The 15,000-nt window shown below is 38.3% G+C and overlaps 1 protein-coding gene across 1 annotated transcript in view; it reads left to right on the top strand.

The window, feature by feature from the left end:
- Positions 1-15,000, top strand: part of ADGRG4 (adhesion G protein-coupled receptor G4) — a 100,566-nt gene that overhangs the window by 51,261 nt on the left and 34,305 nt on the right. The window contains 3 exon segments of the mRNA XM_045839369.1: positions 5,154-5,370; positions 8,159-8,321; positions 13,839-13,973. Of these exon segments, the coding sequence (XP_045695325.1) occupies positions 5,154-5,370; positions 8,159-8,321; positions 13,839-13,973 (515 nt within the window).

The following is a 15,000-nucleotide window of genomic DNA, read 5'->3' as shown; positions in this document are numbered from 1 at the left end:
GCTTGTCTCCATTTTGTTTAGTTCTTTTTTTTTTAGTTTTGTTCTGTTCTTTCATTTGGGCCATATTTCTTTGTCTTCACACTTTGGCAGCCTCCTTATGTTTGTTTCTATGTATTAGGTAAAGCTCCTATGTCTCTCAGACTTGGTAGAGTGGCCTAATGTAGTAGGTATCCTATAGGATGCTTCCCACAGAGAAGGACTTACTTCAGCAGGGCTCTGGTGCCTGCTGAGTCTGCCCCTTGAGTATACTACTTGTGGAGGTGGTTGGGTGGTGGTGCTTCAGCGTGGTCTGAAGCTGTCCACTGGGGCCTCCCAGGAGGTGCAGGCCAAGGTCAGCCAACACCTGTATTCTGCCTGGGGCCACCTGGCATAAGTGACAAAGTGATCTGCAGATGGCTGCTACTTGTGCTGGGTTTGGAGGTGCCCAGGTGAGGCCAAGCTGTGAGCCAAGGCTAGTTACAGCTAGTGCTGGGCCTGGGGCCACTTAGCAAGAGGTATGGGGCATGCTGAGGCCAGATGCTGCTTGTTTTAGAGAATATAGGAAAATCTGAAACATAAGCCAGGACAAGCCATTCGTTTGGAAAAGCCACTGGAAATAGCTTGTGTAGGCCCAAAACTTGGGAGGGGCAGGGCCTCAGGGAATCACCAAAATGGGGCAAACCATGTGAACCAGATTGATAGATTCTCAGATATGGCACCCACCTGCTGGCTCTCTAGGGGGAGGGCTCATCAAAGGAACAATGGCCTCTGCCAGCACTTTTGTCTGGGAGAAATCTGCCCCTCCAGCTCTCACCCTCATGCCAGACAATTCCGTTTCTCCCTGTATGTCCCTGGTGCTGTTCAAGCTGCCTTCACCTCACTCCCCAAGCTGGAGCTCGGGGAGGGAGTGAATCCAAGTAAGTTTGTGTGCTGGCGGCCCTTTAAGAGAAACTTCCTGGAACTCCAGAAGCGTCCACCTTCCTCAGACTCAACCCCTACTGGTTTTTACAGCCAGAAGTTATGGGGACTTCTCTTTCTGGCACTGGAGCCCTGGGATGGGGATCCTGGTGTGCGGCTGGGACCCTCTCACTCCTCAGGGGGGACCCCCCTTCCAATTTTTATCCACCATACATGGGTGTGGGACCATACCATTCCACATCTTCAAGCATCCCACCAGTTTCAATGTGGTTTCTTAATTCCATAGTTGTAGATGTTAAGATCTAAATTTGATATCCTTGCCATAGAATATCTAGAAGAATTAGAAAAGCAAGCACAGCCCTGATGGTTTCTATATCTGAAATCATGAGTCAGGGCAATAGGAAGTGTTGCAACTTGGAGTGGGTGGCAAGAGAGAGAGAGAGAGAGGTCTGCGTTTCATGCTGACCTCCCTCCTTCTCAGTGATACATTTTTCTTAGACATGCTAATAGAATTTTCTCTGTGGAAGAAAATGTTAACAACTGTAACAACAGAAGCATTGCATTGGGTTGGGATTTTTAGAAAATTAACTGTGAGAACTCATGTTGTAAAAAAAAACTGCAGAGGAAGAAGACAGTTGCATGGTAGTTGTAAGTATACCTATAACTGAAAGATAACTTTTTAGGTTTATTAGCGTTGGAGGAATCCTTTTCTCTTTGTAAGTTAGAAGCTTAATGAAAAAGAGGTACAGTATAAAGGAAAAAATACATTGACATTGAAACATTTTTTCTTTAGCTTTCAATCTTGCTGACAAGCATTTGATAACTTTGTTAGAAAAAACTCATCATTTTTCCACTTAAATATTCATTTCTGATAACTTTTTAATATCACAGAGTTAGAAAAGATACCCTTATATAAAAGGTCGGTGGGTTCTCTGCTGTGATCAGTTTTTGGTACCTCCATGATATTTAAGATATATCACATTCTAATGAAGTTGGCTGGAACTTTTCACAAAACTGTTTCCTGTCTGTGTGCATCCCACTGTCAGGGTAGGATAGTGTGTGATTGAGATTGAATAATGTAATTCCAAGCTACATCAGGCAGAACTGTTCTAACCCCCAACACCATGGAGAAAAACACAAAACACAGATGCTATAGTAGAAAGTGATATTGAATAACACTAGCTTTGGAATCAAACAGTCCTGGGTTAAAATCTGGGTTAGACTTCTGCATCTTAATTTATTAACCTGTACAAAGTGAATAATAATAAAGTATTTACCACATAGGATTATTGTGGTAATTAAATGAGGAAATGTACATATAATGCCTTGCTGTGGTATCTTCTCTCCAAAACGCCCACCATCAATCCGTTCCCGCCTTGTCAAGTGGGAGTTAAATCAGGGCTGTCTTGTGACTGGTTAGCTTAGTAGAATTTGACAGTAGTGACACTGTGCCAATTATGGGACTAATTTTCAGCAGGACTGAATTTTCTGCTTCTGTTCTCTTGGTATGCTCTCATTTAGGATTCTTCATCTTATAACTCAGACACCATGCCATGAGAAGCCCAAAGAGAGGTGTGTTAGAAAAGGTTTAATAAGCAGCTCTTTCAAAGAAAAAGATAATGATTTATAGCTCCAGTACAACACAAGCCAACCCCCCCTCCATACAACAGCCTAAGCCACTGGGAGAGACTATGTACCAGGAACAGTGTCAACTGACCCAAATGACAAGAGCTCCAACTGACCATTCTATGGTGCTATTTACTGGCAGCCATGTGAGTAGGCCATCTTGGACATCCAGCCCAGTCTAGCCTTCAGATGACCAGTCCCAGCTGCTAACTGACTGCAGCTACATGAGAGATACCAAGTGAAAATTGCTCCGCTGAGTGTAATCAGAACACAGAACCATGAGGGATAATAATAAATTGTTGTTTTAAGCCATTAAGTTTTGGGGTGGATTGTTATGCAGCAGTCAAGAACTACAACAGTGGCTCATAAGAATTGCTCAATAAATAACAGATAATATTATTGTTTTGATTGTCAGATTAATTGTAACCATTTTAAGTAATGGGAATATATTTATCCTACAATAATTAATGGAGGATTCCTTTTATTGCTCTTGCTTCAGGACTTAGAACTTTTTTTTAAAGATTTTATTTATTTTTAGAGAGGGAAGGGAGGGAGAAAGAGAGAGAGAGAGAGAAACATCAATGTGCGGTTGCTGGGGACCATGGCCTGCAACCTAGGCATGTGCCCTGACTGGGAATCGAACCTGAGACACTTTGGTTCGCAGCCCGAGCTCAATCCACTGAGCTACGCCAGCCAGGGCAGGACTTAGAACTTTTATACAAGTGTAATTGTCCTAAAGTTTTACTTAAAAACCATGTAACTCTAGATGAAATGTCTAGAATTACTTTCTACAGTACAGTTGGTCTCCTAGTGGCCTGTTGTTTATTTTCATTCTGCCACAGCAGGGACTACATAAAGTGAAGTCCACCACTGCCACCCAGAGAATACTGACTGCAGGTAGACAGCTCTAGCTGTACATTTATAACAGAGCCTGGACAATTTAATAACATCAGTGGAAAGATATGTGAGTGAACAGGCTATATTTTCCTTCCATCCTAGTCTTATTGTTTTCTCAGTTTCTTTAACTGATCACAAGATAGATGTAACAGGGACAAAATATTAATTTAGAAGTAATTAGTACAACCTTGTTCAATCTCCACTCTTTCTTCATCTCCTCAGAGAGAATTCTCTGCCCACTCAGTTCCTATGTAAGCCATTGCTGAGCAGACTGCAATGATGGTTAAGAGCAGGGGTGTCAAACTCATTTTCACTGGGGGCCACATCAGCCTTGAGGTTGCCTTCAAAGGGCTGAATGTAATGTTAGGACTGTATAAATGTAACTACTCCTTAACTAGGGGCAAGGAGCTCTACATTTGACCCTTTGAAGGCAACCTTGAGGCTGATGTGGCCCCCAGTGGAAATGAGTTTTACACCCCTGGTTAAGAGCATGGGGGGGGGGGCTAAAATTAAGAAAATCTCAGTTAAGATTTCTTAATTTACATTAACAATGAAGGGGAGAGAGAGAGAGAATGAGAGTGATATTTTATGCTTTATTATTCTGTTTTTCCAAACAGAGTTGGTTGTTTGTAATGTGACATGAGTTAAGTGTGTTATGAACATAATAGCTCTCTGGAATTTTTCTCAACAGATTTTATTTTTCAATCATTTTCAATTTTATTTTGTTACTCTACTGGAATATGAGTGCTTTAAGCTAGGATGGTACCACAAGGGAGCTCAGCTTTATATGGGTTGTACTGAACCAAATTCTAATTTCTGTTATTTGTTCAACAAAGCTCTTAACTTTAAAAGTCACTGATGATTCAAACAAAAACTATTTTTAAAAAACATTTATGAGACAGTTAGGGACATTCAAGCACTGGGTGGATATTTGATGGTTTTGAGTGTTATTGGTAACCTTTAAAAGCTATGATGCTAATATTGTGATTATGAGAAACATAGGTCCTTTGTTTTAGAGATGCATACTGAAGTATTTGTGGATGAAGTGATATAATGTCTGGAATTTGCTTTAAAATAATCTGGGGTTGGGAGAAGGTGGGTGGGAATGTAGATAAAATCAGATTAGCTCTGTAATGACACTTGTTGAAGTAAGATGATTCATAAGGTACATGAGGATTCATTAGACTATTCTTTCTACTTTTGTGCATGTTTGAAAATTTCCATAACAAAGAGTGAACAAAAAAGTGGGTGATTATCTATTGTTCTTACTTGCTAGAAAAATCTAAATTAACTTGCTTTTTATTGGTATGTGGTCCAAATTTGCTATTCTTCTGTGGGCTGATGGTTCTCGATATAAAAACTATCACCACCCTTGATTATAAAAATGTAGGCTGAGTGTTTGCTGACATTTGAGTACCAGTGGGATATACTTAACTAAATATAATGCTCACAAGTCTTAACTTAATTGAATCTAATTGTAAGATAATTCTTCAGTGACAAAAAGTTCTCTCTGGTGTATTTAAAAAAGGATTTAATGAATAAAACCTTGACTTATGTGTTACTTTCTAAGACTCCATCTATTGTAGAAATTAAGGTCCAACGTTTTCCTTCTGTAAACTTTATTTTGTGTGTATTTCCATTTCACAGCCTTTACTTTTTAAAGGGAAGGAAGCAGACTAGCATGGCCCAAAACTAAGTAATGCAGGTTTTACATTTCTATTTTGTTTGTCTAGAAAATGCAGATGATGTTGCCAAGCACATTTTAAATTTGATAAATGAATCTCCCTCTCTTGATGAAGAAGAAACAAAGATTATTGTTTCTAAATTATCTGATATTTCACAATGTGATGAGATAAGTATGAACCTAACCCAGATTATGTTACAAATAATCGATGCTGTTTTGGAAAAAAAAGACAATTCAGTATCTGATCTGCATGAAGTAACCAATGAGTAAGTACTAATACTTTAGAAAAATAAATTATTTTGTGAAATTTAAAATATTTGCTGTTTTCCACACACAGTAATCACCAATTTTATTTTTATTTATTTATATTTTAATTAGATCACCCAGATAACCTGTTAACATTTTATCTATTTTTTAAATTTAACTGTATATATTTCTTATTGTTGTTCAAGTACAGTTGTCTCCATTTTCTTCCCACAACTGTCCTTCACCCCAGCCATCCCCACCTCCCACCCTCAAACCTACCCTCCTTTTGTTTTGTCCATGTGTCCTTTATACATGTTCCTGGCAACACTTCCCCCTTTTTTTCCCATTATCCCCTCCCACCCACCCCCCCCCCCGCCCCTGTCAGTTTCTTTTTTATTTCAGTGTCTCTGGTTATATTTTGCTTGCTTGTTTGTTTTGTTAATTAGGTTCCACTTATAGGTGAGATCATATGGTATTCCTCTTTCACCGCTTGGCTTATTTCACTTAGCATAATGCTCTCTAGATCCATCCATGCTGTCCCAAAGGGAAAGAGCTCTTCTTTCTTTCTGCTGCATAGTATTCCATTGTGTAATATACCATAGTTTTTTGATCCACTCATTTACTCATGGGCACTTAGGTTGTTTTCAACACTTGGTCATTGTACATTGTGTTGCTACGAACATTGGGATGCATAGGTCCTTTTGAATTGGTGTTTCTGCATTCTCAGGGTATAATCTCAGCAGTGGAATTGCTGAGTCAAAAGGCAGTTCCATTTTTTTTTAAGAAATTCCATACTGTTTTCCACAGTGGCTGCACCAGTCTGCATTCCCACCAACAGTGCACTAGGGTCCCATTTTCTCCACAATCTCACCAGCACTTGTTTGTTGATTTATTTATGATAGCCATTCTAATTAGTGTGAAGTGGTATCACGTTGTGGTTTTAATTTGCATCTCTCTGATGGCTAGCAATGCTGAGCATCAATTCATATGTCTCTGGGCCCTCTGTATGTCCTCCCTGGAGAAGTGTCTGTTGAAGTCCTTTGCCCATTTTTTAATTGGGTTGTTTGTCTTCCTGACATTGAATTGTGTGAGTTCTTTATATATTTTAGAGCTCAAACCCTTGTCCGAGGTGTCATTGACAAATATATTTTCCCATGTGGTTGGTTCCCTTTTTATTTTGCTGATGTTTTAGCTATGCAGAAGCTCTTTAGTTTGATGAAGTCCATTTGTTCATTCTTTCCTTTATGTCCCTTGCTCTAGGGGACATATCTGTGAAAATATTGCTGTATGGAATATCTGAGATTTTCCTGCCTATGTTCTCCTACAGGACTTTTATGGTATCAGGACTTATATATATATATAATATATATATAATATAAATATATAAATATATATATATATATGTCTTTTATCTTGAATTTATTCTGGTTTATGGTATAACTTGGTAGTCGAGTTTCATTTTTTTGCATGTAGCCGTCCAGATCTCCCAATGCCATTTTTTGAAGAGGCTATTTTTACTCCATTTTATGCTTTCCCCCCCTTCATCAAATATTAATTGACTGTAGAGACTTGGGCATATTTCTGGGCTCTCTGTTCTGTTCCATTGATCTATGTGTCTGTTCTTATGCCAGTACCAGGCCATTTTGATTACAGTAGCCTTGTAGTATAGTTTGATATCAAGTATTGTGATCCTTCCACTTTGTTCTTCTTTCTCAAGATTGCTGAGTCTATTCGGGGGTCATTTTTGACTCCATATAAATTTTTGAAATATTTGTTCTAAACCTGTGAAATATGTCATTGGTGTTTTAATAGGGATTGTGTTGAATCTATTACATGATTTTCATTTTTGTATTACAAAATCTTTTTTATTGTTGTTCAAGTACAATTGTCTCCATTTTCCCCTCACAACTCCCCCCACCAGCCATCCCCACCTGCCACCCCTGATCCCACCCTCCCTCCGTTTTGTACATGTGTTCACTATAGATGTTCCTGAAAACCCTTATTACATGATTTTTAAATTCCTTAAATATTCCTAGAATCATCTACTTCTCTCTGTCTTTACACCCCTACCCTAGTCCTAGGTCCATTTCTCTCAGCTGACTTTCTATAGTAACCTGCAAACTGTTCTCACTCTTCTGCTTTTGCCTCCCTATGGTTTATTTTCTACATACCAGCCAGAATGATCTTTTAATGTACATATCATATATCATTCTTTTGCTTTTAAAACTACTTAGTGTCTTTCTGTTGCATGTAGAATAAAGTCCAAGTTTCTTGGTCCATCAGGACCTGTAGGATCTGACTTTATATACAATAGATTTTTTCCTCAAATATATTTATTTACTTTTAGAGAGAGGGCAAGGGAAAGAGAAGGAGCGGGAGAGAAACATCAGTGTGTTGTTGCTTCTCATGCACCCCCACTATGGACCTGACCTGCAACCTGGGAATGTGCCATGACTGGGAATTGAACTGGTGACCCTTGATTTGTAGGCCAGCACTCAGTCCACTGAGCCACACCAGCTAGAGCTCCATACAATAGTTTTATTTAACCTTTAAACAATCTTTTAAGAAGAGTTCTAGTATTACCTATGACATTGCAAGTGAGAAAAATGGAAGCTCAATGAAGTTACTTTACTTGCCCACATAGAAATTAGAGGAGCTAAGAAGCCAGTGCTCTTATCTAATAACCCCTAAACAAAAAAATATAGTGATTAGAACTCAAAAGTCTCACATTGAAGAAATCTTGCAAGGAGGATGGATTTTTGCATTTAAAAGGAAGTGATGCTCTTCTCTACCTGTGGTTCCTTGCAGAATTCTGCAGATAATCAAGCAAGCTGGTCACAAGATGGAGTTTTTTGGGAGGACAGCAAATCTGACAGTGGCCAGCCTGGCTTTGGCTGTCCTGCAGATGGACCACACATTTGAAGGCATGGTCTTCAGCATTCGCTCCTATGAAAAAGGTACAGATCCTGAGGTGAGTGTAGCTGAGAGCCAATCAGCCAAGCATTATTCCAACTCTTCATTAATTTACTCCTTGGGAGGGAGAAGGGGTATTTTTTTTAAGATTTTAATCTTTAGGGTACCTTATGAAAATACAAATGTCCCAGGGAAGGTTCATATATAATGTTCAGTAGGCTAACACCTTGGTTGGAATAGTGTCCATGAGATGTGCAATGATACCTCCTTTGGTTCCATGACCTGAAGTCATCTCAAATGTCATTTTATTATTTGGTACCATTTATGGAGTGCTTATTATATATTGTTCCCATCTGTCTCCTTTGTACAGATAAGGAAACAGAGAAGTTAAGTAACTTGCCCAAGGATTCACAGTCTAATGGATGAGCTGAGATTCAAATTTATGTCTGGCTAGATTATAGTCTGGGCCCTTTCCACCACACCACATTACCTCAGCCTTTGTTGTGCCATAGTCTGTCAACACCCGTTCCAAACAATTTGAGAGAACAGCATTTTTTAAACTTATCGTTAAAAAATTATAAAATTTACATATGGGGAAATGCACAAATTCTAAGTATACACTCTCTGAATTTTGACAAATGTGTGTATCTGTGTAACTTATACTCCATCATGTTATGGAACATTACTATAACTCCTAAAAGTCCCCTCATGCTTCTTCCCAGTCAATCCATGAAACTAATATCTCCATTGGCAGCCACTATTCTGATATTTTTCCACTATAGTTTTGCCTGTTCTAGAACTTTATATAAGTGGAATCATGTAATATGTACTGTTTTGAGGGGATATTTCCACTCTTTAAAATTTTTATTTTTAAATTACAGTTCATATTCAGTATTATTTTGTATTGGTTTTAGTTATATAGCATAGTGGCTAGACAATCATACACTTTGCAAAGTGTTCCCCAGGATAGTTCAAGAGCCCATATGGCGCTCTACATAATTATTACAATTAATATGTACTGTCATGTATAAGGCTTCTTTCATGTAACATACTGTTTTTTGTTGTTGTTGAGATTCATTCTTTTGTTTCTGTTATTTATTCTTTCTATTGCTGGATAATATTCCATTGTATGGATATACTAGAGATTCTTTGTCTCTTCTCCTGTTGATGGACATTTGGATTGTTTCCATTTTTGGCTATTAAGAGTAATGCTGCCTTGAACATTCATGCAAAAGTCTTTGTTCAGACATACATTTTCATATATGTTGAATACATCCTAAAAATGGAATTGCTGGCTCATACGATGTATGTTTAAATTTGTAAGAACACAAGATATTGTTTTCTAAAGTGGTCAATGATGTGCAGTGATTTTTCATGTTGGTATTAGCCATTTGTATATCTTCTTTGGTGAGGTATCTCTTAAAATCATTTGCCCATTTTTAAATTGGGTTGTTTATCTTCTTATTATTGAGTTGTAAGCATTTTTTATATACTTTGGATAAAAGTCCAGATATATGTTTTGAAAATATTTTATCTTTGGCTTCTCTATTTCCACAATGATGTCTTTTGATGAGCAAAAGTTTTAATTTTGATGTGATATATAATTTATCATTTTTCTTTATGAATAACAATACATATCACTTGTCCAATAAATCACCTTTAAGTGGAAGGTAATCAACTAAACAAACAAGCAAGCAAAATAGAACCAGAGACATTGAAATTAAGAACAATCTGACAATAACCAGAGGGGAGGTGGGAGGGGATAATGGGGGAAGGGAGGAAGGGTTTTCAGGAACAACTATAAAGGATACATGGACAAAACCAAGGTAGGGTGGGATCAGGGGAAGGAGGTGGGGATTGCTGGGGTTGGGGGGAGATTTTTGGGAAAAATGGAGATAACCGTATTTGAATAACAGTAAAAAAATTTAAAGAATCATTTTGGCTGTTTTAAAAAAAGAAATCTTTGCCTACCAGCAGTTCATGAAGATATTCTCCTATACCTTCCTTTAAAAGATCTATGGTTTTAGCTTTTATGGTTAAGACTACAATTCTAATTAATTGAATTAAATTCAGTGTATGGTGTAGTATATGGTTTGGAGTTCATTTTGTTCATTATAGGTATCTAGTTATTCCAGTACCACTTATTGAAGACTTTTCTTTCCCATTGGCTTGCTTTGGCACCTTTAAAAAATTAAATACTTGTGTAAATGTTTGAATTTCTTTACCATTCTTTCTCTCTTTTCCTCTTGGGACTCAAATTACATGTATGTAAGAAAGAAGATAAAGGGTCATGAAAGAATATATATATAAAGGGCACATGGACAGAGCCCAAGGGGGTAGGATTGAGAGTGGGAGGTGGGTGTACGTGGGGTGGGGGAAAGTAGTGGTAGGGAAATGGAGACAACTGTACTTGAACGACAATAAAAAATGTTAAAAACATATTTTTTGATGCTACCCAAAAGGTCCCTGAGATTCTGTTCATGTTTTAATCATTTTACTATCTATTATTCTGATAGCATAATTTCTATTGAATTATCTTCAGGTTCCTTGACCTCCGTCATCTTCATGTTACTACTGAACCCTTCCAGTGCAATTTAAAAAATTTTAAGTATATTTTATTGATTATGCTATTACAATTGTCCTAATTTTTTCTCCCTTTTATCACACTCCTCCGTGCACCACTGCCTCTACCCTCCAGCATCCCCCCAACTTTGTTCATGTCCATGGGTCATACATATAAGTTCTTTGGCTTCTCTATTGCACTTACTATTCTTAACCTCTCCCTGTCTATTTTGTACCTTCCATTTTTGCTTCTTATTCCCTTTACCTTTTCTCCCCCTTCTTCCCCTCCCTCCACTGACACCCCTCCATATGATTCCCATTTCTGTGACTTTGTCCGTTTTAGTTGTTTGCTTAGTTTTTGTTTTTATTTTTTAGGGTCAGTTGTTGATTTGTGAGTTTATTGTCATTTTACTGTTCATAGTTTTGATGTTCTTTTTCTTAGGTAAGTCCCTTGAACATTTCATGTAAAAGGGCTTGTTGATGATGAACTCCTTTAACTTTACCTTATCTGGGAAACACTTTATCTGCCCTTCCATTCTAAATGATAACTTTGCTGGACAGAGTAATCTTGGATGTAAGTCCTTGCCTTTCATGCCTTTGAATACTTCTTTCCAGCCCCTTCTTGCCTGCAAGATTTCTTTTGAGAGATCAGCTGATAGCCTTATGGGAGCTCCTTTGTAGGTAACTCCCTCCTTTCTTCTTGCTGCTTTTATTTCCAGTTCTAGAATTCACACATTTTTGTTTTTCTGCTTGTGTTCCTCTGCTGTTACTTCCCCTTTTTGTATTAATTGCAAGTACATTTTATTTTAAATACTTGAACATAGTTATATTAGCTGCTTTAAAATTATTGTCTATTTATTTTTTGCATGTCTTATTTTTTAAATTTTTTTTGTTGTTGAAGTCCAGTTGTCTCCATTTCCCCTGCATCACTTTCCTGTTCCCCACCCACCCCTAGCTCCCCCCCTCAATCCTACCCCCTTTTGTATCTGTTATTTCTAATATCTGAGTCATCTCAAAGTTGATTTACATTGATTGTTTATCATCGAAAATGAATCACATTTGTTTTTTCTTCACATATTGAGTAATATGAGATTATGTCCTGCATATTGTGAGTGTTCTGTTGTGGAAACTCTGTATTCTACTATATTCCTCTGAAAACTATTGATTTTTGTCATATCAATTAATTTGATTGGAATCAAACTGTAGATTTCATCTCTTGGGGAGCATCTCAAATCTTAGTTATTCTTACTTGAAGTTTGTCGTATTCATATGTGGTTCAGAGGTCAGGCAGACTTCATACTCAGAATGTTGACTCTTCCTTTTCTAGGTCTCTTTACTATAGGATTTACCTTTGACCTTCCAGTGACTGTGGTTGTCTAGACCTTTGTTTTTGGGTTCTTCATGCAAGAGAGACTGCAGAATTTCTATCAAAATTTTGAGCATCCTTAACAGTATTAGTTTCAGCCTGCCAGCAGTCTAAAAGCAATAAAAACAGTTAATCCACCTTGTCATGTTATCTTTTCCCAAGTGTCTATTATTCTCCAGAATCTGCCTGCTTTTGTTTATTTTCCAGTGCCTTCAAGTCATGGTCACTTGGTATAGTTGTTATATACAAGAGGGTCAAGTCTATCAGGAACTATTCAGCCATACTGGAAGCAGATGTTGACTTCCCATTGCTCTTTGGTTACATACAGGATATTTTATTATAGATCTTGATTAAGAAATGAGCCAACGAACCCCCATCACATTCTTGGTACCAAAGTGCTTACATGTTGAAGCTAAATTATAACCCCTCTATGGTACTTGACTGCCATAGTAGAGTTCATTTGTGCCAGAAGAACTATATGGCTATTGGGGTCACAAGTCATTGTTGGATATGTCATAAACTTTCTTTTCTCCATGATGCACCCAGCTAGATAACAGTTCCTTTAGAGGCAGCATAGATAATGGAGAAAATGTGGGACAAAATCACACATCTTTGTACAACTATATCCCAGCTATGTGACCACAAGCAAACCACTTAACCTCTCTGAGCCCCCATTTCCTGATAGCATAATACAGCATACTTTTTGGAGCTGACAGAGGGATTGAATGAGAGACTACACATAAGGATGTCCATATACTTTGCTTTGTCTAGGAGATTCCAGGTTTACAACTGTGGTCCTAGTGTAATTATTGGTAAAACCCCTTTCACTGTCAAAAATGTTCCAGTACTTATCAAACATTTTTACCAGTCAAATTAGAAAATTCTTCTGATAGTGAGCCTCTAAAAGAATTCCTAAGGCCTAACACCTCCCATCCTGCCCCAGCTTTTTAAAGGATTTTATTTATTTACTTTTAGAGAGGGGGAAGGAGGGAAAAAGAGAGGGAGAGAAACATCAATGTGTGGTTGCCTCTCACACACTTCCTACTGGGGATCTGGCCTACAACCCAGGCATGTACCCTGGCTGGGTATCAAACCAGCAACCCTTTGGTTTGCAGGCCAGCACTTAATCCACTGAGCCACACCAACCAGTGCTCTGTCCCAGTTTTTAATGAAAGTGTTGCTGAATAAACTATGGAGCAAGAGCCTAATGCCATTGTATTGGTTTTTGGTTGTTCTGTTTTTTTTTTTTCCTCTTTCAGAACTATATGGAAGAAGGCTGGCCTTTATTCCTGAGAATCATGACAAATCACCTAATTTGTCATTCCTCTTTCCACTTCTATAAATACCTAGGTGGAAGCAGATCAAAGGGAAAGAAACTGAAGGATATGTTTACAAAAGAAGGGATAGTGTGTATGTGTTTATATCTATGTGTATTGGGTCATGTCTTAGCCTGTGATCTGAATGTGCATGTGTGCATGTGTGTGTGTCTCTGTGTAAAATATATAGCATTGCTTATGGAGCTAGTTCTCATCCTTTAGCCCTCCAGGTGATACTCTAAGGCTGAGGTTGGGCTGGAGTGGGAGGTGGAGAGGACTTTAAGCTCATGGGTGATGACTCTAGTTTTTATTTCTTGGCTTTTCTTGGCAGATTTACTTAAGTGAAATCCCTCTGAGGAGGGTTTTGGCTTCCATATATTTGCCCAAATCACTGAGGGAAAGAATGCCTCTTAATAACATACAGACCATCTTGTTTAATTTCTTTGGCCAAACTTCACTCTTTCAGGTAAGTTCTTGCCTTTGATAACTATCATGTACTGACATATAGTGACTCATAGTAATTATTAACTGTTGCTATTTTCATGGCATTCTGTTTATTTTAGAATATGCTTTCTGATTTATTCTACAAGTCTCCTGTCACAACCCCTGGCCCTCTACATGAATCAACATCTACTTTCATGATATTCCCCAGTTTTTTAAATTTTCACAGCTTTTCAGCTTTGGAAGGGACCTTAAGGATTATCTGGTTACCAAACAGAAGCCTCATGATGTTTGAAAGCAAGAAAAGAACAGCAAGTTCTGATGAAATGCTGCTTCAGCTTGTCAGTGCTTACCTCCCAAATCTCCTTGGCTTCCTGAAAGCCAACATGCCCACTCTCCCAGGCTAATTTATTTGAAGCTGAGTAGTGTCCAGAAGGACAGTTGCTTGCAGGAATTTGTTGCTCCTTCTCACCACCTCCACAGCACCTTCTCAGAGGGCTCCAGCCCTAACCCATTACTAAAACAGAGAGGCAGTATAATGTGGTGGTTAACAGGATGGACTGTGGGGCCAAACTGGGTGCATTTTTTTATTGTTTATTTATTTTTATTTTAATCATTGTTCAAGTACAGTTTTTTTTGTCATTTACTCCCATCCCATCCCAGCCCACCCACCCATCCCTCCCCACCTCCCTCCCACTTCCACCCGCTCCTAGTTTTTGCCCATGTGTCCTTTATATTTGTTTCTGTAAACCCTTCCCATTCTCCCCTGAAATTCCCCTGAGATTCCCTCCCTTCTCCCCTCTAGTTACTGTCAGCCTGTTCTTTATTTCAGTGTCTTTGCTTATATTTTGCTTGTTTGTTTGTTTTGTTGCTTAGGTTCCTGTTAAAGGTGAGATCATATGGTATTTGTCTTTCCCCACCTGGCTTATTTCACTTAGCATAATGCTTTCCAGCTCCATCCATGTTGTTCCAAAGGGTAGGAGCTCCTTCTTTCTTTTTGCTGCATAGAATTCCATTGTGTAAATGGACCATAGTTTTTTGATCCATTCATT

The sequence above is a fragment of the Phyllostomus hastatus genome, unplaced genomic scaffold (assembly GCF_019186645.2).
Source record: "Phyllostomus hastatus isolate PE091 unplaced genomic scaffold, TTU_PhHast_1.1 phas_contig_30, whole genome shotgun sequence".
Classification (NCBI taxonomy): domain Eukaryota; kingdom Metazoa; phylum Chordata; class Mammalia; order Chiroptera; family Phyllostomidae; genus Phyllostomus; species Phyllostomus hastatus.
This window is presented reverse-complemented; position numbering and strand designations above follow the sequence as displayed.